Source organism: Fundulus heteroclitus, chromosome 23 (assembly GCF_011125445.2).
Source record: "Fundulus heteroclitus isolate FHET01 chromosome 23, MU-UCD_Fhet_4.1, whole genome shotgun sequence".
NCBI lineage: Eukaryota > Metazoa > Chordata > Actinopteri > Cyprinodontiformes > Fundulidae > Fundulus > Fundulus heteroclitus.
In genome coordinates, this window is record NC_046383.1 from 10,338,621 (window position 1) to 10,364,837 (window position 26,217).

Genomic DNA, 26,217 nt, shown 5'->3' on the forward strand with positions numbered 1-26,217 from the left:
TGGCTCCAATTCCGTCTTGATTTATTGCATCCGACTCATCATGTACTCCAACATCAACACTGATCCAATTGGTACGTTGAGGGTTCAGACACACTCTTCCTGCTTTGTTCAACCCAAGCCCGTGTGTATGAGCAACGCTTTGCATTTTCTTTGGTACTGTCACATCAACCCAGTTCAGAGGAGAACACAAACAGTTCCATGTCTCTGAAACCCAATCCTTTAGTCGTCCTTTCTGGGGATTTGGACACCTATAGATTTAATCTCCACACTGAGGGATCTATTTTAGGGAGCACAGCAGTCAGGCAGTCAGTCGGTGGAATTTGAGCAAGGAGAAGTGCTATTTTCAGCAAAAATCCAAACATTTTTTTCTCCCCAGAACGGCTGATGAAACGGGCCAAGCTGGGCCCTGTGGGGTTGGATTTTAATCAATAGCAGATGAAAATGAACTGCAATGCAGGAAAAAAAAAAGCATTTCATACATCTGCCTTGCTTGAGCTGCCCTTTTATAATCCTTCCTCGAATGGCACGCTAAACTGCCTAATCTATATTCCAAACATAAACACAAGTTCAGCCTCGTTACTGAGAGTCGCTCTGTGGGATTTGGGGACATCTCTGAAAGCCTGGAGGTATTTTCACTTCTTAATGATGCGCACATGGCCTGTAGAGTAAATACCGAGCACCTGAGGAGGGAGAGGAAGCTGAGATCTGAAAGCTCCGAGAGGCATTTTCACCTCCTTAAACCATAAAGTTCATCCTCTCTGCAACTCTCCTCAGGAATCTGTGTGAATGCATCAATTACGATGTGCCAAGATCAAACCACAAACAATCCGTGTGTACACAGCTGTGGGAAAACATCAGCTGCTTGAAAAAGTATACAGTTGGGGGTCTGTATTAATAAGAGATAAAAAAAAAAACACAACAACTTTGGGACGGTGGCCGCAGTCTCTTTTAAAGCGGGGATAAATCCAAACATACAGAATCCGAGAAGAGAGAGAGAAGGAGCGGGGGGTCAGAGAGAAAGTGAATATATTCTGCTTTTTTTTAAATCTGCATAGATGGATAGATATGGGAAAACAGGGGAAACAGTGTTGTGAAGGTTTCCAAAACTTGTATTATTTAGAAGTCACACATAATTTTATATATATATATATATATATATATATATATATATATATATATATATATATATATATATATATATATATATATACATAGACAGATATAGACAGATATACTTGTCTGCTTGGAGATGCTTTTTTAAAGTTTAAAAACTACAAGCAGCATGTCTATTAAGCAGCAGACAGCAGGCCATTTAACCCAGCTAACTGAACAGCTAATATCAGGTTGTTGAATGGCAGGAATGTACATTATTCTGCACAAAATAAAAAAAACAACCATTTATTTGAAAAGTAGTGCTTGTTTTATCCACCCATCCACTGTGTATAAACCCTTAACCTAAAAAGCATATTTTTGGACTATTTGGACTGTGAGACCCATGCATGAACCAGGAGAATCTGCCAACTACAGGCACAAAGACCCAAGACAGCTATTTTTACTCAGAACCTTCTTAGTACAAGGCAACAGTGCAGACATATAACTGCTATGTTTTTATTTTAAATTTATGTATCAAAATAAGAAAATCAATAAACAATTGATATGGGTAGCATCATTTTAAGTGCAATAGTTATTTTGTTATATGTGGAGCATAAATGATTTGTACTTTTTTGTTTTTAAATAAAAACCAGTTAGGGAAAAATATTTTATTTATTATTTTATACATTTTTGCCTAATTTCTTTTTTGTGTTTTAAGATTATCATTGCATGAGAATCCCTTGGGCTACTAACCGTTCTTGCCACAGAAAGAGAAAAAAATATAGTTTATTTATTATAAATTAAACTCTACTACTTAATGACATCTTACTAAAGATTAAGTAGCCAACAAGCTGGTCTCATGTTTTATTCATTTAGGTCCATAAGTGGCGATTATATACTGCATTTATTTATTATACATTCTTTTGCCTAAAATATGAGGAGCAAGCATTTGGTCTCTTCCAGTGACCTATTAAACTCCATGTACAAGATTTCTCTTAAAATAAAATACCAGTAAATTGTTATAAAAATACAACATACAAACAGATATTGCAAAAAAATAAAAACAGCATAGATCTAAGGGGATTCATGCTTGTACCAAACTCAGGGCTTTCAAGCACGGTTAAAAAAGAACCCTTGAGCGAAAACAAATAAAATCTACTGCAAGTGCTACAGCTGATGTTGAGTTGTATACACTGACTCTGACATCCCTGTGGGCAGAAAGCAAAAGGAAACTTTCCCAACACACATCAACAAAACTTAAGATTATCGTTGGGTTTGGAGACCCCCGCAGTCTCTTTGAGGAAGGGAAAGGGGATTCCTCTGAAAATGCGATTTGAGTTAGTTTACTGGAACCTCGCATAACAGCCTGGCTTTATGATAATAAACAGAAATCTGACCCCAAGCTTGTAATGTACCCAGGTTTTTCTGGTCAGAACAGAAGTGGCTAACATGCGCGTTGAGAATAAACACAGCTGAATTCCAGAAGCAAAACAAATGACACAAACAGAGCGATCAGTAAACAGTTTTCCTCCCAAAAAAGGGAACTTGAAACCATACCACACTAATCTTAAGTGACTCATCGCCACAGTGAGTCAACTATCTAAGACGATGCTGACTTTTGAAGGTTCCCGTGTTTACAACCATCCATGCTCAATGTTGAAATCGAAGTGATTATGCGCTTTCCTCTTTAAAAATGGTTATGGATCCTAGAGTCCATCTTGTAAACAAAATATTATAATATCATGAGCAATTTACGCGGTGAAATCTACCCGCTAAATAAGAGCTGAGTCCAAATAATTATCTGCTCAGATTTAATAATGTTCAGTTCACAACAAATAAACACAGAACAGATTTCTGACACCAAAGTGTTGAAATAAATTTGGTGAGCAGGATTAGTTGATGCTTATTATATGTTGATGTATGCCAATTTCTGAGCATGTTTTTAGCAACAAATCAATTCCAGTCGTAGAGTTGCTGTTCTTTCTGTTTCTACTGGTGAGAAATACTCCAGCACCATGAGAAATACACTGTCTTAGCCCTGAGTCAGAACAAGCTTTTGTCAGGGGCTGGGGTTAGCATTATAGGGATCAAAAACCCTGTAAGGTCAGAAGTTAGTTTCAATTTAACCTGCTTAGTTCCATATTAAGGGAAAATTAAATTATCACTGGAACATTATTCTCAGTATTACTCCTCTTGTTGTGAATGTTGACCAACAGAGCTGAATTTAAAAACAGAGCTATGTATAAATCTGGTCAGCTTTCTTTTAATATATCACACTAAAGCAGGTAGTTGGCAAAACATATTTTTATTGATGCATCAAAAGCATTTTTTGTGAGAACATGAAAATGGATTTTAGCTTTTCAGGTGAATAGGTGTTCCAGATTTTTGGTAAAGCTTTGGAGCGTTTTGAGCATGCACACTATTATAATATTATTGAATGTTTATCCCCACATTTATCCGACCTGGAAACAAGATTTTGAAAATACTGCTGAGAATATGACAAAGTGTTGTTGAACGGCTCTCTCAAGTGACGCGAGTCGTCGTTACGCCGGCTGCCATGGCAACAGATTAGAGCAGCTCCTCCTCCTCAGGTGATCCTCTTTATCGAGAAGCAATCCGAGTCAGCGAGGTGTCTGTATCACTTTAAGTTAAATTAATCCAGGCAAAGTGTGTGTGTGACGGTCAACAACTGGATAATACCACTGTTGATCAGAGATGCTGTGTGCAGGCTACTGGAGCTGCCGGGCTCATAAGTGGCCCGGGGTGCTAAGTGGCTTTGTCTACAAAAGCCATAAGCTCCAACCGAGAGACTGAGCGCATGGAGAAAATATTTGCTTTTGATGTCACGCCCGCTGCTTTATTTTCCTGAACTGTAGCCGGCTTCTGCCACACAGGGAGCGCTGCGGCGGCGTTTCAATACTATTGTTCCCACACTGAGGACGGAAGCAGGCCGGGCTGCAAGGCCAGGCCTCTGTTGTGTGTGTGTGTGTGTGTGTGTGTGTGTTGTGTTGTGTGTGTGTGTTTCCCCTCCTTCCCGGCACTTCACTATTGTGCAGGATGTGATGTCAAAACCTGTTTACCGCCTCAGGAGAATCAACAACGTCCTTCGCTCAGACCTTTTGGCCTCTGCGTCTGTCCCCTGAACACATCCAGTTAATCCTTAGAAAGCACAAAACAGAGACAACCCGCTCCCTTACCAAAGATCGAAGCTATGCCCAAATAATCCCGGACACCCTTTGACGCTCTTCTATGCAAACTTAAACCCACGGTGAACCCACTGCTGTGGTCAGACGCCAGCCACAAAGGAGCCTTCTTTTGCATCTTCCTTGATGTATCGACTCTCCAAGCGTCATGCGTCTCCACGCGACCTCACGACGCGTCTTCTCAGCCTCCTGACGCTCGCGCGTATCGCATATCACCTGGCAGCTGTTGCTTTAGCCTTTCCAAACCTCCGTCTTCAAGTGCAAATAGCTCAGATATATCTGCTTACAGTGCGTGGGATGACAGATTTAGTCGAGGAATACTATATCTTGGCAGGTACGCGGAGGGCATGTAAACGTCAGTTGTTTCAAGTAGTTAATGTTAAGGTGGGACATTCCTGAGATTTATGGGACAGCGGCTGCTAAATAACAGCGACGAGGTTGCAGATGAGAATGTTGAAAGTTTCCGTTTCTTGAATTCTTTTTGCAGAGGCTTCAATCTGCTAAAAAAAAAAGAAGAAAAAAGAAAAGCGATCCTGGAGCATTTTCATCATGAACAAACTAAACCCCCCATCCCCTTCTTCTTTTTATGGAGGCGGTGACTCAACGGGAGAGGAATGCTCTCCAAGAGTGCAAGAAACCGTCAGCATCTCCTCCAGATTTACTGGAATCGGGCAAAGCCTAAAGGAGACTGTCAGGATAAATGAGAGATAAATGCAGCCGAGGCAGGAGTCACACCTCAAGCACGGTAGGCATATAGCAGCAAAATATGTCTATATCTGGCAGTGCACAACCTGGTCCATGGCTGCAGGACCAATGACATCATTTTAGCCTGGAAAAAGTGCCATTGGAATTAGCAGAGGGAAGTCAGCTGCCTACCGGTGACAGCCATTCACTGTGGTTAGACAAGTATGTTTCCATTGGCAAATCCAGTCACAGGATTCTTTATTCCGTCCCCTTTTTACATGTTTTAATTGTTTTTTTCTGAGGATATTAAATAGGATATCTTTCATACAAATAACCTCCATGAATTAAATCCATTTGGTAAAATGCCTATCAGAGTATTTATAATCCTAACTGGTGGTTACAGATTGAGCACTCTACCTCTGAAGTTTGTACTGAGATGATAATCTTATTTCAGAGGTTAATCCCAGGTCAGCAAATTGCCTGAATCTGACACTATTCTGCGGGTGATTAAACGTCACCGTTACTGCTTTTACACTGAGACAAAAACTTGATCAAAACACACAATTCTTTGTTTGGTCCATGTGTATTTTTACCTGGCAAATCTTGATGTGGCTAGAAAATGCTGCAAATCCATCTGACATTATACATCTTACACAAGTCGAAGGTCTAGAGGAGCAGGCGTTCAGCAGAATCAAAGACAGCAGACTTTCATTTACAGTGGGTCAACACATTAAAAAAAACTACCAACACCCTTCAGTTTAACTGTTTTAGCAAGGTGATAATATTCAAATGCACCTAATTGGTTGATCATCCTCATGATTGCATGGAGAGGGTCAAGCGAAGAATCCAGCAAAGCTTGAAATACTAGGAAGTAGCCTTTATTTGCTGACCAAATGGGTTGGTCAACGAATAAAAGCCATTTCCTAGCATTTATATTATTTGGCATGGTTGACAGGAGAAAAGCTCCTTATTTTAAAAACAAATAGGACAGCGCCACTTATGACTGACATGGCGAATCAGGAGAATTACCTGCTGTCAAGCATGGTGGTGACGAGGTAATGATCAGAGCTCGTTTTGTGTCTTGCAGTCACAGAGTGAACCATAAACTCTGCGTGTTAAAGTAAACCCAAAGTATCTTTCAATCAAATGTGAGGTGACCTGTTCAACAGATAAGGCTTAACCCAAACCGGGGCATTAACAGGACAACGATTATAAACAAAGAAGATAATCTACAATAGAATGGCTGAAAAAGAAAACAATCAAGTTGTCGCAATGGCCTAGTCAAAGTCAAGTCCTCAGCCTGATTGAGATGCTGTGGTGGGACGGTAGGAGAGCTGAGCAGAAACAAATGATGATTTCATTTTCAATCAACTTGAGCAACACTAGGGTTAAAATCCCTCCACACTGATGTAAGAGGCGTTAATAAGAACTTTTAACCTGAAAGTTGTTGGTTTGATTCCAGCCTCCTTGGTGCTTAACCCCAACTGGAACTATCATTTGGGGGTAACGTGGCTCAACTTCAAGCTACTGTTGTTTCTAAAGGTGGTTCAACCAGACATTAAATCATAGAGCGTATTTAGATTTTCCTGTCAGTGTAGATCTGACGTGGTATGGATGCCTAATCCCTGTGATAACTCTGTCTCCAGGACTTTTCTCCGGAGAAAAACATCAGACTGATCATGCTCAGATAATCGTTTTGATCCCGTGCGCCACCATCACAGAGTGGAATGAGGTAAATGGACGGTGGCGTCAGTGCACCTCGTATCACGCAAGGCGACACCATCCATCAAGGAGCTCAAAGCTCTCAAACAACACGGGAATTCCTCCCCGCTTTAATTCAATTTAGAGAAAATAATTAAAAGCACGACTTTTGTTGCACTGCGTGGTGACAGCCGAAGCACAGCCCGGCTCTTCATATTCCTCAGTGGCACTCATCGTATGAGTGGCGGCGGATTGAACATGTCTGCAGAGATCTAAGACGTCTGCAAGAACCAAGAGTAACCTCAGAAACACATCTTTGAAAAACAAAAACAAAAAAAAACAGAGCAGCTGACCGTCTGCTACCTCCTCTTCCGCTGAAATGATCCACAGACAGTTTTCTCTGTAAGCCTCTCAGCCCAGAAACCATTGTCTAGCACAAACATATGGCAGGGACTAAGCACCTTATAAGTGTACATTACCACCGCACAAATCACATTAACCTCCAACAAGGTGATGTGGCCATACTTCCAGAGCCGGAGGGGGTACAAAGATCTCGCGTTAATAACAATTAAGCCCTGTGTTTTCTGACCGCTGCAGCTGCCATGAGCGTGCGCGCCGCTGTGAGAGCGTCGCAGGGGGTCCATCCGCAGCAAACAGCAGCGGCACCCACCTCCTGGGAAAGACCTTCAGTTACCCGGAGTCTCTCGGTCTAAGCTGTGCTAAGAAGCACGTTTGAGTGTCTCTGCTGGCACAGGAGATAATCTCCTTCTTTAATATGTGACTGACTGATGCTTCATCTAGAAATGTGCTAAGCTTCGCCCAGGAAAGGGTAAAGCTGTGGTCTCCAAACAAGCCGAATTAATTAAACCTGGAAGTGCGGGACAGGTTGACTGAGAGAGGACGGATGAATGTGGGACTTTATGAGACAGCCCATCTGTAGCCTGAAGCTTAAGGCTAAACGGTTAATTATGCTTTATGGACTGCAGCGAGATTGTGCTCTGAATGGACGACGTAAATAAAACACATCGTTGCTTGATTAAAGGGAGAGAATCGGGTGCCAGCGAGGCAAAATTGACATTTTTCTGCCTCTGAGAACCTGTTGCTTTGCGACAAAGCTCTTTTTAATGCGGCCCTCACGGACAGCCATGAAAGGCCTCGTGGAGCCGAGTGCAGGGTGCGAGCTGTCCCGCTGCAGTTTGCCAAACATATCAGAGTAAACAGAGGTTTTCTCACAGTTAACAAGCAAAACAGTGAAAGGGATATCTCAGCAGAGCTCCCAAAGCTTCACACCAACACAAAAGAGCTGAATATTTACATTAATAAAGCGCCTTGAACTTTTTTCTCAATTGGCCACGTTACAGCCACCAAGTTCAATGTAATTTGTTGGGATTTCATGTGATAAATTACAACACAAGGCAGTGCAAGACTGTGAAGATCATGGAAAATGATAAAGATCTTAAAAGTGTGGTGTGCTTTTGTTTTCAGACCCCCAAGGCTTTTGAGACTTTTCTGTCTCTACCTGCTTTGAACATCTACTGAGGGAAATTGCTGCTTATTCTTCTTTGTAAATCAGCTCAAGTCTTTTAATGTCAATTTACAAGTCTTGTCCCAGATCTTTGCCTGGGTTTAGGTCTGGATTTTAATTGCATCTTTTCTACATACGGGAATATGTTTTGATCTAAACCGTTGTGTTAAAGTCAAAATGTTAAAGTTAAAGTTGTTTCCCTTAGGAGAAGTTAGCTTTGGACAGAGCACCGACATGCATTGCACTCATCTTTAACTTCACAGATAAATCAAACGTCCCCTCACAGAAAAGCAGCAATTCATTAAAAATAACACCATTCAACAAAAACCCTTTAGTAAAAACAATTAATTAAAATGCAGTCTGCCTGTCTGAGGGTCACCTGTTCAAAAGGTTCCTGGAGAGTAAGTGGAGCTGTGAATCAATCCTAAAATCTGAGCCCTTGATTTGACAGTTAGATGAATTCATTAATTAATTGATGCTGTAGCTTAATACAGAATGGTTTAGGGTTCTTCTCCTGCAAGAACCCTCCATTCCAGCCACAACTGTATTGCAGTCCTTGGCATCTTTTCTTCCAGGTTTGTTTAATGTTTAGCTCCATACATCTTCCCATCTGCTGTGATCGACCTCCCTGTCCCTGCTGAAGAAAAATGTTCCCCCCAGCATGATGCTCCCATCACCCTGTTGCAGTGTGGGGATGGTGTGTTTAGGATAATGTGGAGCATTACCTTTACACCACATCATTTTGCATGAGGGTCTCAGAAAACCATCCTTCACATGTTTACAGTGCCATCTACACAGCTTGTGGTAAAATTATGACAGGACAGTTTTTAACAATCAACCTTTTCTTATTAATTCAATTCAATGTTATTTATATAGCACCGATTCACAACACATGCCATCTCAAGTCAAATGCAATTGAATCATACAGATTGGTCAGAAGGTTTGATGCAACCCAGCAGGTTGCATCAAGTCTCTCCAAGCAGCATTCACTCCTCCTGAAAGAGCGTAGAGCCACAGTGGACAGTCGTCTGCATTGTTGATGGCTTTGCAGCAATCCCTCATACTGAGCATGCATGAAGCGACAGTGGAGAGGAAAATGCCCCTTTAACAGAAAGGAAAAACATCCAGCAGAACCAGAACCAGGCTCAGTGTGAACGGTTACCTTTCCATAAATACAAGATATGTAAAGTGCATGACTATCAGCTGGTCAGACGAGACATTCTCCCACCTGTGCTGTGGCTCTCTGCAGCTCCTCCAGAGTTACCATTGACCTCTTGGCTACTTCTCTGATTGATTCTGTATTTGTCAGTTTAGTCGGACAGCCATGCCACGGTTGGTTTACAATTGTCTCACATTCTGTCCATTTCCAGATAAAACAGAGCTCTGTGAGATGTTCACACCTTGGGGTGTTGAGTTAAAACCTCATCCTACTTAAATTTTCTCCCTACCCTGTCTGCTGTGTTCCTCGGTCTTCATGATGATCTGTAATGTTCTGACATCAGATGCCTTCACAGGAATTATACTGAGATTAAATTACACACAGGTTAACTATATTTACAAATGACATAACTAATCTACTGGTATCAGAGCATTGGGGCTGAATGCATACTTTTAAGTTTTTCATTTGTTAAAAGCAAAAATTAAAACCATGTATCATTTAGTATGCACTTCCTTCTGTCAGTCTGTCACATGAAATCCCAATAAAATGCATTTAAATTTGTGGCTGAGGGATATGAATACTTTTGCAAGTTACTGTGGGACAATTTTAGAAGCATTCATCAAATAAAATCATTCTGCACAGCCAAAATAAAGCTTTACTGTAAGCCCTAGAAGTTATTTATAGTGTTGTGTCTGAATGCTTTCGTATAATTTCTTCCACACATGTTACTAAGAGGGTTTCCGTGGTTTGCACACATGCAGAAAAACAGGGTTTTTTTTTTCTTCATATTTTAGGGCCTGCTGGGAACTTTTGTCTTTTTATTGCTTTGGTGCTTTTATTTGCTGTGTTGTTGAATATTCGACAATCCCCCAAAAATGCAGCATTGTTCCCGGTGGACCAGAACCAGCAGGTCATAACCAGTGTGAGACGTGGAAAAAACTTACACTGGCAGCGAAGGTCGCTCATAATACGACTCTATAATGTTCATACATGGACCGCATAAAGCTGGAATGAGACTCTGGAACCGTGTTTAGGAGCAAAAATCATACATGTTCAACATCGCATGCGCTCAAAACGAGAGCAAGTTATTTTTCTGAGAAAGTTGCCCTAAGAAACAAGAGCGAATAAACATCATTACTGTGCAAATCTTGCCAGGCTGAAGCACTAATCATCCAACCTACACCACCTTTTTAATACCCCATCAGCAACACCACGAGCGCTTGCAAAGCTATTTACAAAAACATTCTGATCCAGCAGTTGTTAAAGGCTGTACCAGGGAGTGGAAAAGAGAAAACAGGCGATAGGAAAAAACCCTCCGAGACCACATTGTTACTGCAGAGCTTTTTAAAAGCTTGATCCAGAATGTTACGGCTCTGTTAAAGTTCATTTCAGGAACCTGATATTTTATTTGGCTTTATTTGTTGCCACTAGGCTGCAGACTGCCTGAAACCTTCAGAAATGGACTCCATTAATGATTTATTACTCTAAGCGCTGGACTATTTGACCACAACATTATCAGCGTTTGTTCTTCGTTTGCTTTATTTCTGTTTGGCTCCTCTGGCAGACAAGGACACGCACTGATTAAAATGCATGTGCTAGAACTTGATTTTAGCCTCGAGAATGACAGTTTCTGGTCTTTTAATCAAGTTTGGAGAGTTTGTAGGCTACAGATTCATGGCAGCCCTTTAAGAAAATAACAGATCCTGTTTTTAAACAGAGATGGTCATTAAAATTCTTTATCTCCTAAGCGGTCTTTTAGGCTCCTTAAACGTCTGTTCACCCGGTATCCAAAAGGGCAAGTACAAACACGGAGGTGCTATGGAGAGATGTGCTGGAGGGATGTGAAAGACATGGGTTTTCTAATTGGATCCACCGAAAAAAGGCAGGGGCCAAGGCATTGACTGTGCTTTCTCTTAAATAAATGGAGTCAAACGTCAAAGCACCCTGAGGACACTCGTCACCACAAACAGACTCACAAAAACACACATTTAGAAATACAGTTATAGTAGAAAGAAAGTGCATTCTTGTTCAGTTTTAGGGTTTCAGGACCAAATTAAAAAAAACTATCCGAAATGGAAAATTCAGATGGGGGGGAGGAGTGGCCTGGTGATGATAAAATGGTCTTCATCCTGCTATGTATAATAGTAAAGAAAACTGCACACTATATATTTATAGGTTGAGTCATGCATAGAGCAGGACAGAGTGGGAGGGACAGTTTGCTTTCCTTCGCATGTGTTTTTAATGTACTACATTATTTTATCACTCTGCATATAAATATTGACAACACTGAAAAGTTAATGTAGGCAAATTATCCCTGTTGGCCTGATCCAGGATGGAGAGCTTGGGGTGCAGGACGGCAGTGAGCCGTACACAGAAATGAAGTTTAGAAATTCAATTAATTATTTCTTTTGTTGTTTCTCTCTTAGAATTACAGTTATTTCAACACCTATGATTATTATTGTTAGAGGAGCTTTTTAAATATGCACCACTTTATTAGAGCATACAAAAACAGTTGTTGGCAAATAAGCTGCAAAAGCTTTTTGTGTCCTATGTCGATGATCTTAAGAGGAGAAGTGATTTTAAAGAAAAATGTGCAGAAACTAAATAAACGCAGATCTATGTTTGATGTTTATTTTATTCCATAAAAACATTTATTTTTTATTTAATTTCTAAAATCCAATTGACAAAAATAAAAATGGACACTATAGACAATGTTGTAGACAGTTGTCGTGTAGGTTTGTGTTATAAATATATATTGAAATGGGGACATGATCTTGTATTTATTCTGTTGTATCTTCTTATTCTGAAACTATAATGAACTGATTGTCAAGTGTGACAATCTCTATAAAAGCAGAAGCTTTTATAGAGAAAGAGGTGCAAAGATTTGGGCTGATTCTGAGAAAAAAGGAAGTTTTATTCTTGTTGATCTGTGGAAGATCTGAAACTGGGCCTGAATTTGGTCAGATCATTTCCAACATGTTCTGATCCATAAAATCCCTACCATTGAAAGAGGGTGTACTTCCTTTCACAACCAGCTCTAATAATGCATAAAAATTAAAAAATAAGTACAAAAAGATTCAGATATTTCTGACTGATGTGACTTGTAAATCTAAGCTCAACACTGAAGAGCCAAATACATGTAAGGAACGCCTACATGACCCAAAACATCATCTGCACTGTTGACTCTGCTTTAATTTTAAGCACTTTTTAACTATTCCCACATGAGATCACTACATGGTCCAAAATACGACCCTTTGCAGCCAGCTTTGTGTTGCTAACTTGATATTTTCTAAAATCCTCTTCAACAACAACGTCCACTTTAGGCTATGTTGCTTATCCAAACAGAAGACGGTGGGTCATGTGTTTTGGTTTGAAACATAAAATAGTAACAGTGAAACCGTGTTAAATTAGAAACCTCCATTTGTGTAAAAAACATGTTTTCCATAACGGCAGATGCTTGGTTAAAGCCATTACAGCAAGATTGCTTGAGAAAAGCATTTCACTCTGTTGGAGAGCTCATTGTTTTACATTCCTCCAAACTTGTGCATTACTCAGCAGCGGCTTAAAAATCTGGTTAGCCTGCAGCTGATCCCAGATGTTGGCTGAGCAGCAAGAGCATCCAGGGACAATGCGAGCCCTCAAGTGTCTCTGTGTGTCTGCAGATGCGCTTAACTCACAAACACAGCAAACCTCATTTTTACTGAACAAGGATGATGGAGTTCAGGGGAATAAAAATAATGAATCTCCTCGTCCAGGCTTTCTCCCAACAAGCTGTAAACCCCCTTCCAGGGGAGCTGAACAGAACTTTGCTGCAAAGTTATGATAATGTTGAGATAATTTTTTAAAACAGTGACCGTTACTTAACCCGACTCCTTATCTGGTAGATTCAGTGGGCCAACCGATGGACATATAGATGATGGATGGATGGATGGATGGATGGATGGATGGACATATAGAGGATGGATAGATGGATGGATGGACATATAGAGGATGGATAGATGGATGGATGGACATATAGAGGATGGATGGATGGATGGATGGATGGATGGATGGATGGATATACATATAGTCGGATGGATGGATGGATGGATGGATGGACATATAGAGGATGGATGGATGGATGGATGGATGGATGGATGGATATACATATAGTCGGATGGATGGATGGATGGATGGATGGACATATAGAGGATGGATGGATGGATGGATGGACATATATATGATGGATGGATGGATGGATGGATGATGGATGGACGGATGGATGGATATACATATAGTCGGATGGATGATGGATGGATGGACATATGGATGGATGGATGGATGGATGGATGGACATATAGATGATGGATGGACGGATGGATGGATGGATGGATGGATGGATGGATGGATGGATGGATATACATATAGCCGGATGGATGATGGAGGGATGGACGGATTGACGGATGGATGGACATATAGATGATGAATGGATGAATGGATGGATGGACGGATGGATGATGGATGGACGGATGGATGGATATACATATAGTCGGATGGATGGATGGATGGATGGACATATAGATGATGGATGGATGAATGGATGGATGGATGGATGGATATACATATAGTCGGATGGATGGATGGATGGATGGACATATAGATGATGGATGGATGAATGGATGGATGGATGGATGGATATACATATAGTCGGATGGATGGATGGACATATAGATGGATGGATGGATGGACATATAGATGGATGGATGAACGACTGCCTTATGATAGATGGACAAATGGACAGATGGGTACAGACAGACTTATGGAGGGACAGAAGGACAGAGTGGTAGATGTATAAATTGACGAATGGACAGATTATAGATGACAGAGATGGCGAGATGAAATGACACGTCTCTTCACATCTGTTATTAAAAACGAGTGTAAAAATCTTACCGGCTGGAGCGACTTAAACTAAAACATTCAGACATTTATCATTTTGACGCCGGGGCTTTAAATAAATCCTGGAAATCGAGTATTTTTCCAAAAAACGACACTTTACCTTTTCCTTACTAAACCACACCTGGAAAATAAATCAAGCTCGGTACTTTACCAACTTTTAGAACGTTGTTCATTAATTTCATGATGACCGAGCGGCTGGTGAAGATTCATGGCGCTAAAACTCTATTATAGCTGCATTAATGAGATTACCTTCACAGGAGGCGGCCGAGGAGGAGAATTCACTAAAGCACAACATGAAAGGGACGAAGACATTAAAAAAACATGAAAATCCCTTTAAGATTCAAGCACAGGAGTTTGAGTCATTTATCTCTTTTTTGTCAAGCTGAAATGTTTGCTGTGTGCTGTGGTTCCAGCAGGACTCGGCTTCTGCTTTCAGACAACCCCAAACACGACAGCCCTTCATCTTCCTGACAGACAGCTAAAGCCTTTCTCTTACAGAATACGTCTCCTTTAACCCAAAGCCACTCCCCGACAAAGCCTGCCAGTCTTCTCAAACACGCGTGGACAACCAGAGGCCTCAACACGAACGTCTGCGGTACAGAACGGGTCATGGAAGACAGCCTGCTTGGAGACGCGTCTGCTTCGTCCACCTTTGAAAACCTCCGGCCAGATAGCGCCTGGGAGAGACGTCTCCCCCTCCGCCGTCTGAGCCCGGGCCTCAAAAATGTGAGAAAATGCTGCCGGGTGAATTCGGCCTGCACTGTGATTATGGGCTTTTTGATACTTTGATACTCTAGCCCAGATCCCTCTCTCTGCCTCGACATTGTGCTGCAGCGTCTTGTCAAAATATTTTGAAATTGTTGTCAGGGCTCTAAATATGGAGTCCCTGCGAAAGAGGACAAGACGGGATCAAATCATAATTAGCATGTTGGCTTGTTGGGCAACTCCTCTAAACACCATATGAAGCAACAAAACCTTGACAGCAATACCTTAAACTGCCTCCATTATGATAAAAATACAAGTGCCATTTTGCAGTGGTTTATTTGACAAAATAAACAAACAGATCATTTCTTCAAATTATCCAAATACTTGGATATGCACGTGTTTTTTTGATTTTTTTTACACATGTCACAACATCATTGCATGCAACATTGTCCCACATCTCACCAAAGCCTACGAAAAGTCAAAAATACGCCGTCTTATGCACGGTCACATGGCCGGACCAGGAATGAAACAGAACCACCCTCAGACCATGACAGCTCTGCCAGGACAGCTCAGGGAAACGTATACTTAAGTGGAATACCATGTGATTTGGCTGCAACGGGGATACGCACGTAGTCCTTCAACTGCACATTAACTGGCCTCCGTGCAATAACAAGTTAACCTTTTATCTGGCTATAACAAGCTCCACCACCGTATCCAAATAAACACAGGATGCGATTCAATTCAGGCCGCTGAAAAGACTTCTGTGGAACAAGACGTTTGAAAGACAACCGCTGCTTTCGCGAGCTAAAAACTCCAAAAATGTTTACGTTATTGTGTCAAGCAAAAAGATTTGCGTGCACGCTCTGACCATAAAAATGATGTTTGTTGACGCTGGTGCTCATGGAGATATCCTGAATCAGCAACATTTTGAAAACTGATTGCATTTGATGTTGAAACGAAGCTGTGTCCGTGCACCAGCAGAAAAGTGTTACGCAACTCAGACCTCTAAGGTAGAACACATTATGCAGGATAGTGTTTAAAACTGGCAGGTTGATTCATTTTTAGAAAGGTAAACACGAGTCTTCCAGTGAAGTCGTACCTGAGTCAGTGGCTGAAATCAGCAGGATGTATTTCCCCCGAGTTTCCCGATCCAGAGTCTGAGTAACGCTCAGCTGACCGCTGGACGACAGGGTGAACGCTCCTTCATCGTTCCCGCCACTGAGCATGTAACTCAGCTGTCCATTGGCTCCTTGGTCGTCATCTCTGGCAACGACCTGGAAATTAGGTTATTAAATGAACATTATCAGAATATTAGCAGAAAAAGTGTAGACACATTAAACATAAATTACAAAATAAATGCCTAGGCCTTCCTAATTTTAATGTTTCAATGTCGTAAGGTGCCAGAAAAATGAGAGTGTATGCATCTCTGTACCACTTTGGCTTCCATGTGACTTAATGCTGTTCTCTAATTGGTTACTCAAAGATTCTCATTGGGGCCCGGCTCTGTGCTCCCATAACGATCAATACTTTTTGAGTCATTCTTCATCCAATTAGATTAATTTACGATAACTTTAAATCAAAGTCACACCAATGGCGGCTCAAGTTGTGCAGGAGCGAGCGTCATTCACACGTGATGCAAATGGGGAGCCTGACTACAACAACGACAAGATAGGAAACAATGCCGCAGCGAAACAACATTTAGTCATTTATTTACAAAATAAGATTTTCGTGAGGATATTTTGCTGGAGGAAAAAACATGACTAAAGGGAGTCGGACTGGACCGACCAGGCTTAAAAGTCCAACAGCAGGCAAAGGAAGTTAAAGTAGAGTTCATTGTTGTGTTTTTTTTTTTTTTTAATTTCCAGCCGCCACTGCTTCCAGCACATCACTTGTCTTTATGATAATGTGGACAGTTTGTTTTAGAGACTTAGTGATGAGACAGTTCAGCTGTTGAAAACATTTTAATAATTGCTCTGACTGTGGATCAGGGTGAGTTTAAGTGACAAGCTTTTCTCTTTTAGTCTTATCTTGAAAAATTCCGGTGTTTTTTCCTATTTTCAAGAGTGGCTAATGGAATTAGCCACTCTTTCACATCATTGGAATTGGGTTCTTTCACATCATAGTCATAACCCATATAATTTAGGTGCACATTTAAGAAATGCTTATATTTTATAATACAACGTGTGAATGGTGTGATATTACGTTACTTCAATAAAATAAAAATTTATTTTGAGGCTTTTTGACAAATCTTTACCAAGGGTGGCAATAATAATTGTGAAGTGTGCTTGAAACCAAGCTGGGGATAGCCCGGCCTAACCACTGTCCTCTCTAAATCATTCATTCAAACCAGATGGGGATAATTACCAGCAGTGGCACCATGGAGGTACTTGTTGAGTAGAAAGATCATTACTTTTTCATTTTGTCTAATCAGACTTTCCCATAGAATCCACAAAAAGGAAAACCAGAGAGTTGCTAAGTAGGGTTCCCCTACTTTAGGCTGCAGACATATTATTTTTCTATTATTTCTGTTTTTTTTTTCTCTCAGAATAAAGAGTATTTTACAAGTCCAAGTTTTACCCACTTTGCCTCTCATTCCTTCCTGACATGCCTATTATAAGCAGGTTAGCATACATGTGAGCTGCTGTGCAGCCACCACGTCTGGACCCTTTCCCACCACATAACTGTAGCCTCATTTCCTGTTAAGGTATACACGTGAAGGAAAGTGCAGCTGCCGTGCTACTGGAAACAGGCTTTCCCTGCTTCATTTTTTATACATGGCCCATTTAGTCATCAGGGTGGTTTCGATGTTAATTGCCTCGTCATGCAGTTTAGACCAGTTTCATATTTTGGTGAAATCCTATAAAGGCTTAATTGAGCACAGCAAATTGCTGCCATATATCACTTCTTTATCATTTCAGTTGGGTATTTGTCATTTCGCAAAATAAGACCATCGGGCCCTCTGCTCCAGTGAACTTATACCACTAACATACCTGCTCTTATTAAGTTAGTATTAGTACAAATTTAGTTAAGGCATTAACTGGTTGAAGGCCTTTGAACTGGCATTTAAAGACCTGTCTTCGTTTTATCATGGAGGACCTTTGTGTGAAGGAAAAAAAGAGTATTGGGAAAATAAAATAAATAGAAGACTGACCTGCAGGATGTTTTTTGGTAGGTTCTCGAGGTTCTCCTTAACATTGATGGTGTAAGGTGAGAGCTCAAACACGGGTGAGCAGTCATTGACATCTAATAAAACAATGTTGACTGTTGTGCGGTCCACTCTGGGGCTGCTTCCACGATCTGAAGCCTGGATCGCCAGCGAATAGGATGAATGTGTCTCACGGTCAAGCTGTCTGGCTACTGAAATCACCCCTGTGACTGAGTCAATTCGGAAATCATTGTTGGTGTTGCCTCCAGCGATAGAGAACCGGATCTGCCCGTTGGTGCCATCGTCAGCATCAGAGGCGAACACCTGGATGACATCAGTGCCAGTCAAGATGTTCTCCTCAATCTCAATGTCGTAGATGTTTTGTGAGAAGCTCGGCGTGTTGTCGTTGACATCCAGAATTACCATAGTTACGTCCATGGTGGAGGACAGATGGGGCTCACCTTTATCTGTAGCCACAATGGTGAGGGTATAGTTGGAAAGTTCCTCTCTGTCCAGTTCTCCAACCAACCTGACGTCTCCATCGATCGTACCAATGCTAAACTTATTACCAAAAGGTCCAATGAGGGAGTATTCCACATAGCTGTTGGGTCCGCTGTCGGCATCTGCAGCCTTGGCGGTGAACACCACCGTGTCCACTGGTGTGTTCTCCTGAATGTAGGTCATCTTCTGGGAGGTGAACGTGGGAGGGCAATCATTGACGTCCAGGAGGATGATGGACACCTGGGCAGTACTGGTGAAGCGGGCGGCGGGAGGCGCTGCCAGGTCGTTGACAGTAACCACCAGGTTGTAAAAGGACTGGGTTTCCCGGTCAAGTGCGCTCTTGGTTTTGAGGACACCTTCCTTGGTGATGACAAAGTGCCCATGAGGATCGCCAGATGAGATCTTGTAGAGAAGCTGGGAGTTTGAACCTAAAAACATAAGGTTTTGGTGATTAGAGAGAGTTTTTGTATATTTTATACTAAACATGTTACAGTGACAAATGTGTGTGTTTGATTCTTGTATTTATCTTGCATCGTTTGTTTATATCGTTTTTTATTTATGCGTTTTTATATGCATCTGAATGCTTCCATTTGCCTGTCCCTGTGGTGCTATTACACCTGGTTCCCCCCATTGTGGGACAAAAAAATACTTTTCTATTCCATTCCATTGTAGTTTGCACTTCTTTAGTCTTAGTTTTGCTCTGCAAATTCTCCCGAACAACAAAGCTGTTCTGAAATTATTTGATCTGGCTGTTGAATCAAGAGGTGGACGGGAGCTCTGCTGCTGACACACTGGTGCTGAGCAGAGACCTATTAGTCCCCTACAGGACACATTCTCTCACCTACAACATAAAGTTAGCTTCATATTATTATAATGGTTGAGTTTTCCTCCATCCAGCCAATTAATAAAGTTCTTCAAGACAACCCTTTTTAAATTCAATGTTGCTCATAAAGTTGGGATTAAATATTTTGACCTTTCATATCATTGTGACAATGTGATTTATTCTTGACAGATTCATTTTATATCCACTTGCAATTTTACTGATCACTCTCCTCTAAGTAGAACACTAAAAATTAAATCACAATAAAAATAGTAATGTTTCTTAAAACAAAATGTTTCCAACTTTATGGGCAACACTTTTCCATGACAATGGGGCTTGAAAGAGCATGTGAGCTTGCAATTTTGGGGCTTTTGTATCAACAACCTGGCGGTATTTAAGACTTTTTAATGTCTAAAGTTGGAATAATCCAATTTAGGACTTTGTATGTCCTTAGGACCTTGAAGCCAAGGCAAGGCAAGTTTATTTATAAAGCACTTTTCAGCAATTAGACAATTCAAAGTGCTGATTCAAAGTGTTGAAGAAGCCCTGTTTGGAGGCATATGAAAGCTGCAATGATTAGACCAACTGCAAAGACCATTATGTGAAGAATAACGAACTGAATCTAAAACTGTCTCAGCTCCAAAAAAATTATAAGTAACAATTTAATATAACCTTGAGTTTGGAAAAGCAAACAAAGACAAGCAGATAACCACAGGCAAGCATGGTATAACGAAGGTCAAATTCTGATATTTTCTATTGTTTACGATATAAAAAAAACCTAGATACTCTGCATTGGGCATTCACGTGGATAATCAACATCCATTTCCACAAATTGTACATGTGCAACCACTGGCTTCTCCTCTTGACCTCCAAGATTTCAATCCATTCATGCAGAATGACAGATTGCTATCAAAACAGAAATAAAACTGCAAGCCACATCCGAAACTGATAATGCCTTTCAGCAGTGTTAGAAAAAAAAAAACGCACATAGGCACCATGTCTATTCAGACAGCATAACTGCTTCACATTTGAGTGGATTTGTGGAGTAAACCATCTAACCTTGAATCTGTCCTAATCCACAGAGCTCACCAGGAAGTGGAGGTTAAAATGAGCTTAAATTGGGCATCGGTTATTCAACTCAACGGGGTATTCATGTGGAAAGCTCTGACACCTTCCCACACTCGATGTGTATTTACAGTACACAAGTAATCCATTATCAGGAGCCTGAGTGCTGCTTCCATCTGAGTTTAGACTATGCTGTAAGGGGGACAAGCCGTTGGGTCAGAGGTCAGAGCTTCGGAAGTGCTAACAATGGCAGCGTTTTGTTGTGACAGTGAAAAACAGCCGCTCTGTATCTGAGAGGACGACGCGGTCAGATTATGCGAAGAAAGAAGCCAGACTCTGGGTTAAGAGAGCAAGGCAGCGTATTTCCAAGGAATGTAGGTCACGATAACCACATTAGGCTTGGATAAAGCTGTAATTACAGCGGGGGAATGAGTAGTGCCGACCATTAAAGAACCGCACTCACTCCACAATCTCAAAACTCCACCACCTGAAGGGCAGGAAAAAAACTCAGGCCACTGAATCACACACTATATATATGTTTTTAAAGAGTTTGGAAATATTTTACTGCATTTTTTCTAAAATACTTCAAACACTACCTGCACCCCCCACTCAAATCTTCAACTAGTCTAGAGGTTTCCTCCAGCAAACTGTCCACTATCACATTATCATCTCAGTCCCCAGGAAACACACCAACGCAGGGTTAAATGACTGCAGACTTGTCCCTGTTACCTCTGCAGTCATGAAACCCTTTGAGCGACAGGTGTTGAAGCATCTGGAGGACATCCCAGGCTCCCTGCTGGACCCCCTGCAGTTTGCTTACTGGGCAAACAGGTCGGCAGAAGACGTGCTCAGCTTGGGACCACACTTCATCCTGTACAACCTTGACCATGCAGGGATGCACACCACGATCCTGTTTGTGGACATCAGCTCGGCCTTCGTCACTATCAACCCAGATATCCCGAACCAGAAAGCTTACCCAGCTCACGGCGCAGACCGCCACCTGTCAGTGGATCACCAGCTTCCTGACTGGCAGCAGCAGGTGAGGCTGGGGATCAGATTCTGTCGCACAAGAACCATCAGCAACGGTAACCCCCCCTTAGGGGTGTATTGTCTCCCCACTCCTGATGTCTCTGCACACAGATGACTGTACCTCAGAGCAGTGGATCGGCTTGTCCACTGGTGCGGTCACAACCACCTCGAAGGTCAAACTGTTCCAGAATGTGGAGATGGAGGCGGACTTCCGGAGAACATCCCCTGAAGAACATTGACTCCTCCCACCATCCTAACCTGCTGATTCTCTGCATCAAACGTTGTGGTGATTCAGGCCCCAGAACGCCTCTCTTTGGAGGTATCACAGGCACATCCCACTGTCTGTGTCTATGTCTGTGAACCAGAACTAGCTCCAAGGACTATTAATCCCGTCTGGCCAAGCAACAAATTGGGATCCCTCAGAATGAGCTTGAGGGTGACGCCGGGGTGAATCTGTTGCCCCTTCTCCCCAATAAGCGGGGAATAAACGGATGATGGATGGATGGATGGATGGATGGATGGATGGATGGATGGATGGATGGATGGATGGATAACTTAAATATCAAGCTCTTGTATACCTAATTGTATAGATGCTGGTCATTGCAGCACTTAACCATGTTGGACCTTTGCAGTTTTGGACTTCTTTAGTTATAAAATGGTGACGACTACCACAAAGTGATTCGTATCAACATGCGTCAGACCCACGGGGGTATGTTTTGCTTCTTATATCTGGTGATTTAAATAATCTCTCTATATTCTGCCTTGAGATTTATAATATTATCAAAAAGTCAATTTGTTTCAGTAAGCTGATTAACTAATGCAGACACATTATATTGTTGTAAAGCCATTAATTTCTGTTAATAATGATTCTTTTGCTTACATAGGATGAAAAGGTATTTTTAATCTGACAAATGAGCCTCATTTATTAGATTATGGTTTTATAATGTAAGGCTAAGAACCACATACATGTGTACAGAATTTAGGTCAAGGAGTTCAGAAAATGTATCACATGAGATATTATTGCTAAATGTAGATATAACAAGGTTGTATGAACTACCAAATGAGCCAATTGACCCAAACCCACTTTTAATATACTAATTTATTGAGATCTCACTGTTCTTGCGAGGTCAAAGTTAATGTTTCTGTATAATTTTGAATTTGTTAATCTCAAAAGAATTAACTAATAAAAAATAAGTAAGCATATATAAAAACAATAAAAACATTAGGTTTCTGCTAAATAAAACTTTTTAAATTTTGAATATCAGCCTGAAGTGTTTGTCACATCAATACTCTTGGCTTTTTCAGAAAGCAGTAGTTTACTTTTTCTTGTAATTTAAAAAAAAAAGGTATATGTGTAAAAACCAACAGAAAGCATGTATTAGGTTTAAGCCATAACCTCCTGTGTAATTTTCCACATACCGTCATCAGCATCACTGGCTGCTACCGTGACAATACTGGACCCAGGAGGCAGACTCTCTGAGACAGAAGCGCTGTACACGGCGGTGTCGAAGACGGGGGAGTTGTCGTTCACATCCAGCACGTTGAAATAAACCCGGACCGTGCTGGCCTGCCCGCCGCCATCCTCCGCTCTCGCCGTTAGGATGTAGTACTGCTGAGCCTCAAAGTCTAAGGGACGCGTCACGTTGAAGACGCCCGTCACCGGGTTGAGGAGGAAGGTCCCGTCCTCATCGTCCTCCTCCAGCGAGTAGGTGACCTCTCCGTTCACCCCTGAGTCGGAGTCACTTGCCAGGATCGCTGCCACGATGGAGCCTGGGGGATGACAGCGGCGTTTTAAAACATTAATGCTGGCGGATTATTTCTGATAAAAACAAGACGGATTGTTCAGACCCAGCAGTCCAAGACAGAATTAGCAACTGGCTCAGCAAACAGCTCATTCTTAAGGGTTTTCTGATTACTTAGCGGGATTATAATTCAATTTCATCCGCGATAGACATTTTTCTTTGATGACCAAACTCTTTTCCAGTGCGGACAGGGGTGAACGAGGTCTGCCAGACGGTTGTCAGTGGCTGTAAATCAGCGGTGAGTTATTCTCCGTTTGACCCGCTAAACTTTTGATTTCACTCTTGAGAAAAATGCTGAATATTTCTGAACTGCAACACGTATAAAAAAAAAAAAAAAAAAGATGCTTGGAAAAAATGCAAAAGAAAAAAAATGTCCCCCTGGAGCTGTGTTAGTTTGGTCTGAGAGCTTTTCCAGAAGACAAAACATTGCCTGCTCCGTCCATTTCGGCGTGTTTAGTTTGTAACCGTATGCTCCATTAAGCGACCTCACCTGGCGCCGTGTCCTCCGGGATGTCGAATGAGTACGTCGCGCGGGAGAACCTGGGCGTGTGGTCGTTGACGTCTTGGACAGTGATGTTCAGCCTCATGTCGGACGACTGTTTTCCGTCGTCCGCTCGCACCAGGAGGGAATATTTTGACCGCCGCTCCCTGTCCAGCTTCTTGGTGGCGATCAGGTCTCCAGATTCGGGGTCGATGCGAAAGCTGTCGTCGGCCCCACTGATGATGGTGTAGGTCACTAAGGCATTTGGACCCTGAGAGGAGAAAGAGAAAAACAGCATTAGGTCATTTTTGTTATTTATTTCTATTCTATTTGTAGTTTCTTTCTTACTTTTTAACATTTAACTACGTAGGCCAGTGCGTTTGAAACAATTTCCTTCCAAATGTCCTTCTCAAGACACTGCAACACAGAGCCTTCTGACAGGTAGAGATCAAAGAAAACCAGACAATTCACCTTTCTTGTCTCCAGATCAAACTCCTGCCTCGCTGAGGATGAATCAAACCTTTCTCTGTGCCTTTTTTTTTTTTTCCCCAGAGACGCGACGTAAGTAAAGAGCTTGTGGTTTTGATTTTTTGGAACATATTACAAGTGTGGATAATGAAAGAAGAAAAGGACAAAGGTTGAAGGGTTCAATCAGATTCCCCATCAGGAAAAAAAAAGACCCAAACATGATTTTTAATTGCAAACATTAGTCTGCCCAGGTCTGTCCTTTGTCAGAAGTCATTTGTGTTACTCTTAAGAAGTTGGGAGAGCTGGAAGTTAGGCAATGACTGGTTTCCTGTTCGACGATAACAATTATTTCTTTTACCAAGCTATGCTTTAAAAAACATAATTCTGTTCTCAAACTTTGAAGTGCTGTTGAAGAGCTGACAGAGAAAGTGTCAAAGCTCCCAGAGTTTTCTCCACTTGTATAGAGCAGAGTAATGCTGGACTTCCCCTCCCCCACCTGTTGCTGCATAATGCCAGTAGGACTGGCTAAAAAAAGGTAACTGTACTTTTACTTTGATTACAAAAACAAATTCTGCTGTGTGTGGAAAAATCTTGACAGCCTGGGTGGAAACTAATGAAATGACACAAATCACCTTTATTGGGGGGATGTTGTTTTACGTTAAAGTTGGCAAACTAGGAGTCGTTAGTCAGCTGACTGCGCTAAGTGATCAGAAAGCCTGACTAACCAGACAATATCAGGTTATGCTTGCGTTACTTTATAAACAGAAGAACAGCAAAAAGGGAATCAAACCTTGCCTTTGTTTACATGTTCTGTTCAAATACATGTGTTTAAATCCAAATAGCGAGAAACAGTATTAAAATTACAGTAATAACAAATATTATTATAGCAGCAGTATGAACAACAGTTTTTTGTGTGTGTGTTTTAAACATATAATAAACAGCATTTGTTCATGTTAGTTTTTTTTTTTTTTTTTTTAATAACCTCATCATGGTACCATGAAACCTGGATATTTTTACACAACCCTGATAATCTCGTACTGGCCGTTCACATCTGTCAGTAGATTATCTTTTGTCTGACTGAGAAAACAAGCTCAATGAAAATAGGCTTTCTAAATTTTGGAACAAATTACATACATTTATACACTTTATTTAATTAATTCCTCTGGACTTCGTGAGTTTTGCCCTGTTTAGAAAACTCCTGCAGTATAACATTTTTGAAAATATTTGCCTTAAAAAAGTAACACATAAAACTACGTCAAACCCGAAACATCAGTCATTGACTGCAATTTATACTGAAATATTGGAAATGACCACTCTATTGAAGTAAGTTATCATGATATATATTCATATTGAATAATTGTCCACCCCAAATATGTGGGTAATATGTAAGTTGCCTTTAAGACTGTTTGAAGTCCACTTGTGACGAACAAGAATAACTACATTATTAAAAAAATTCAAAAGTGTTAATGAATAAGAAAAGAAAATAGTTTCATTCACAAAAACAGGTGTCAGCAGTTTAAAACTACTGCATCAAAGTGATTCATTTTCAAAAAGAAAACCCTCATTGAGTATTATGATAAGGGAAATGAAAGAACAACATGAAATTAGATTTTCTGCTAAGGCTTGCTTATCTTATGCAATTTTCATAGTTTTCCTTTACAAAAATGCAATAAACTGATCCCGTGTTGCTTTGGACAGCTACGAGCTCCACGACGCAGATGATGGCCGTGGCAGGAAGCTTTGGAATAGGAGAAGAGGACCGAACGTGATATGACGTGAATGGGCCCGACGACAGAGCTTGACATTTATATTTGTGTTGGGACAATGAGAGATCAGACAACTGTCTCTCTTTTGTGTCTTCTGCCAAAAAAAGTTAAAGCGACTTCAAAAAGCTTGCTGCTA

The 26,217-nt window shown here is 41.2% G+C and overlaps 1 protein-coding gene across 2 annotated transcripts in view; it reads right to left on the bottom strand.

Annotated features, from left to right (window-relative positions):
• The window catches only part of LOC105937734 (protocadherin Fat 4), a 142,448-nt gene that overhangs the window by 36,395 nt on the left and 79,836 nt on the right, over positions 1-26,217 (bottom strand). For both annotated transcript variants that reach the window (XM_021324844.2, XM_012879216.3), the window contains exons 3-6: positions 23,857-24,118; positions 22,984-23,334; positions 18,156-19,078; positions 16,104-16,278 (exon numbers count right to left, since the gene is read on the bottom strand). In XM_021324844.2, the coding sequence (XP_021180519.2) occupies positions 16,104-16,278; positions 18,156-19,078; positions 22,984-23,334; positions 23,857-24,118 (1,711 nt within the window). The remainder of the gene's footprint in view (positions 1-16,103; positions 16,279-18,155; positions 19,079-22,983; positions 23,335-23,856; positions 24,119-26,217) is intronic.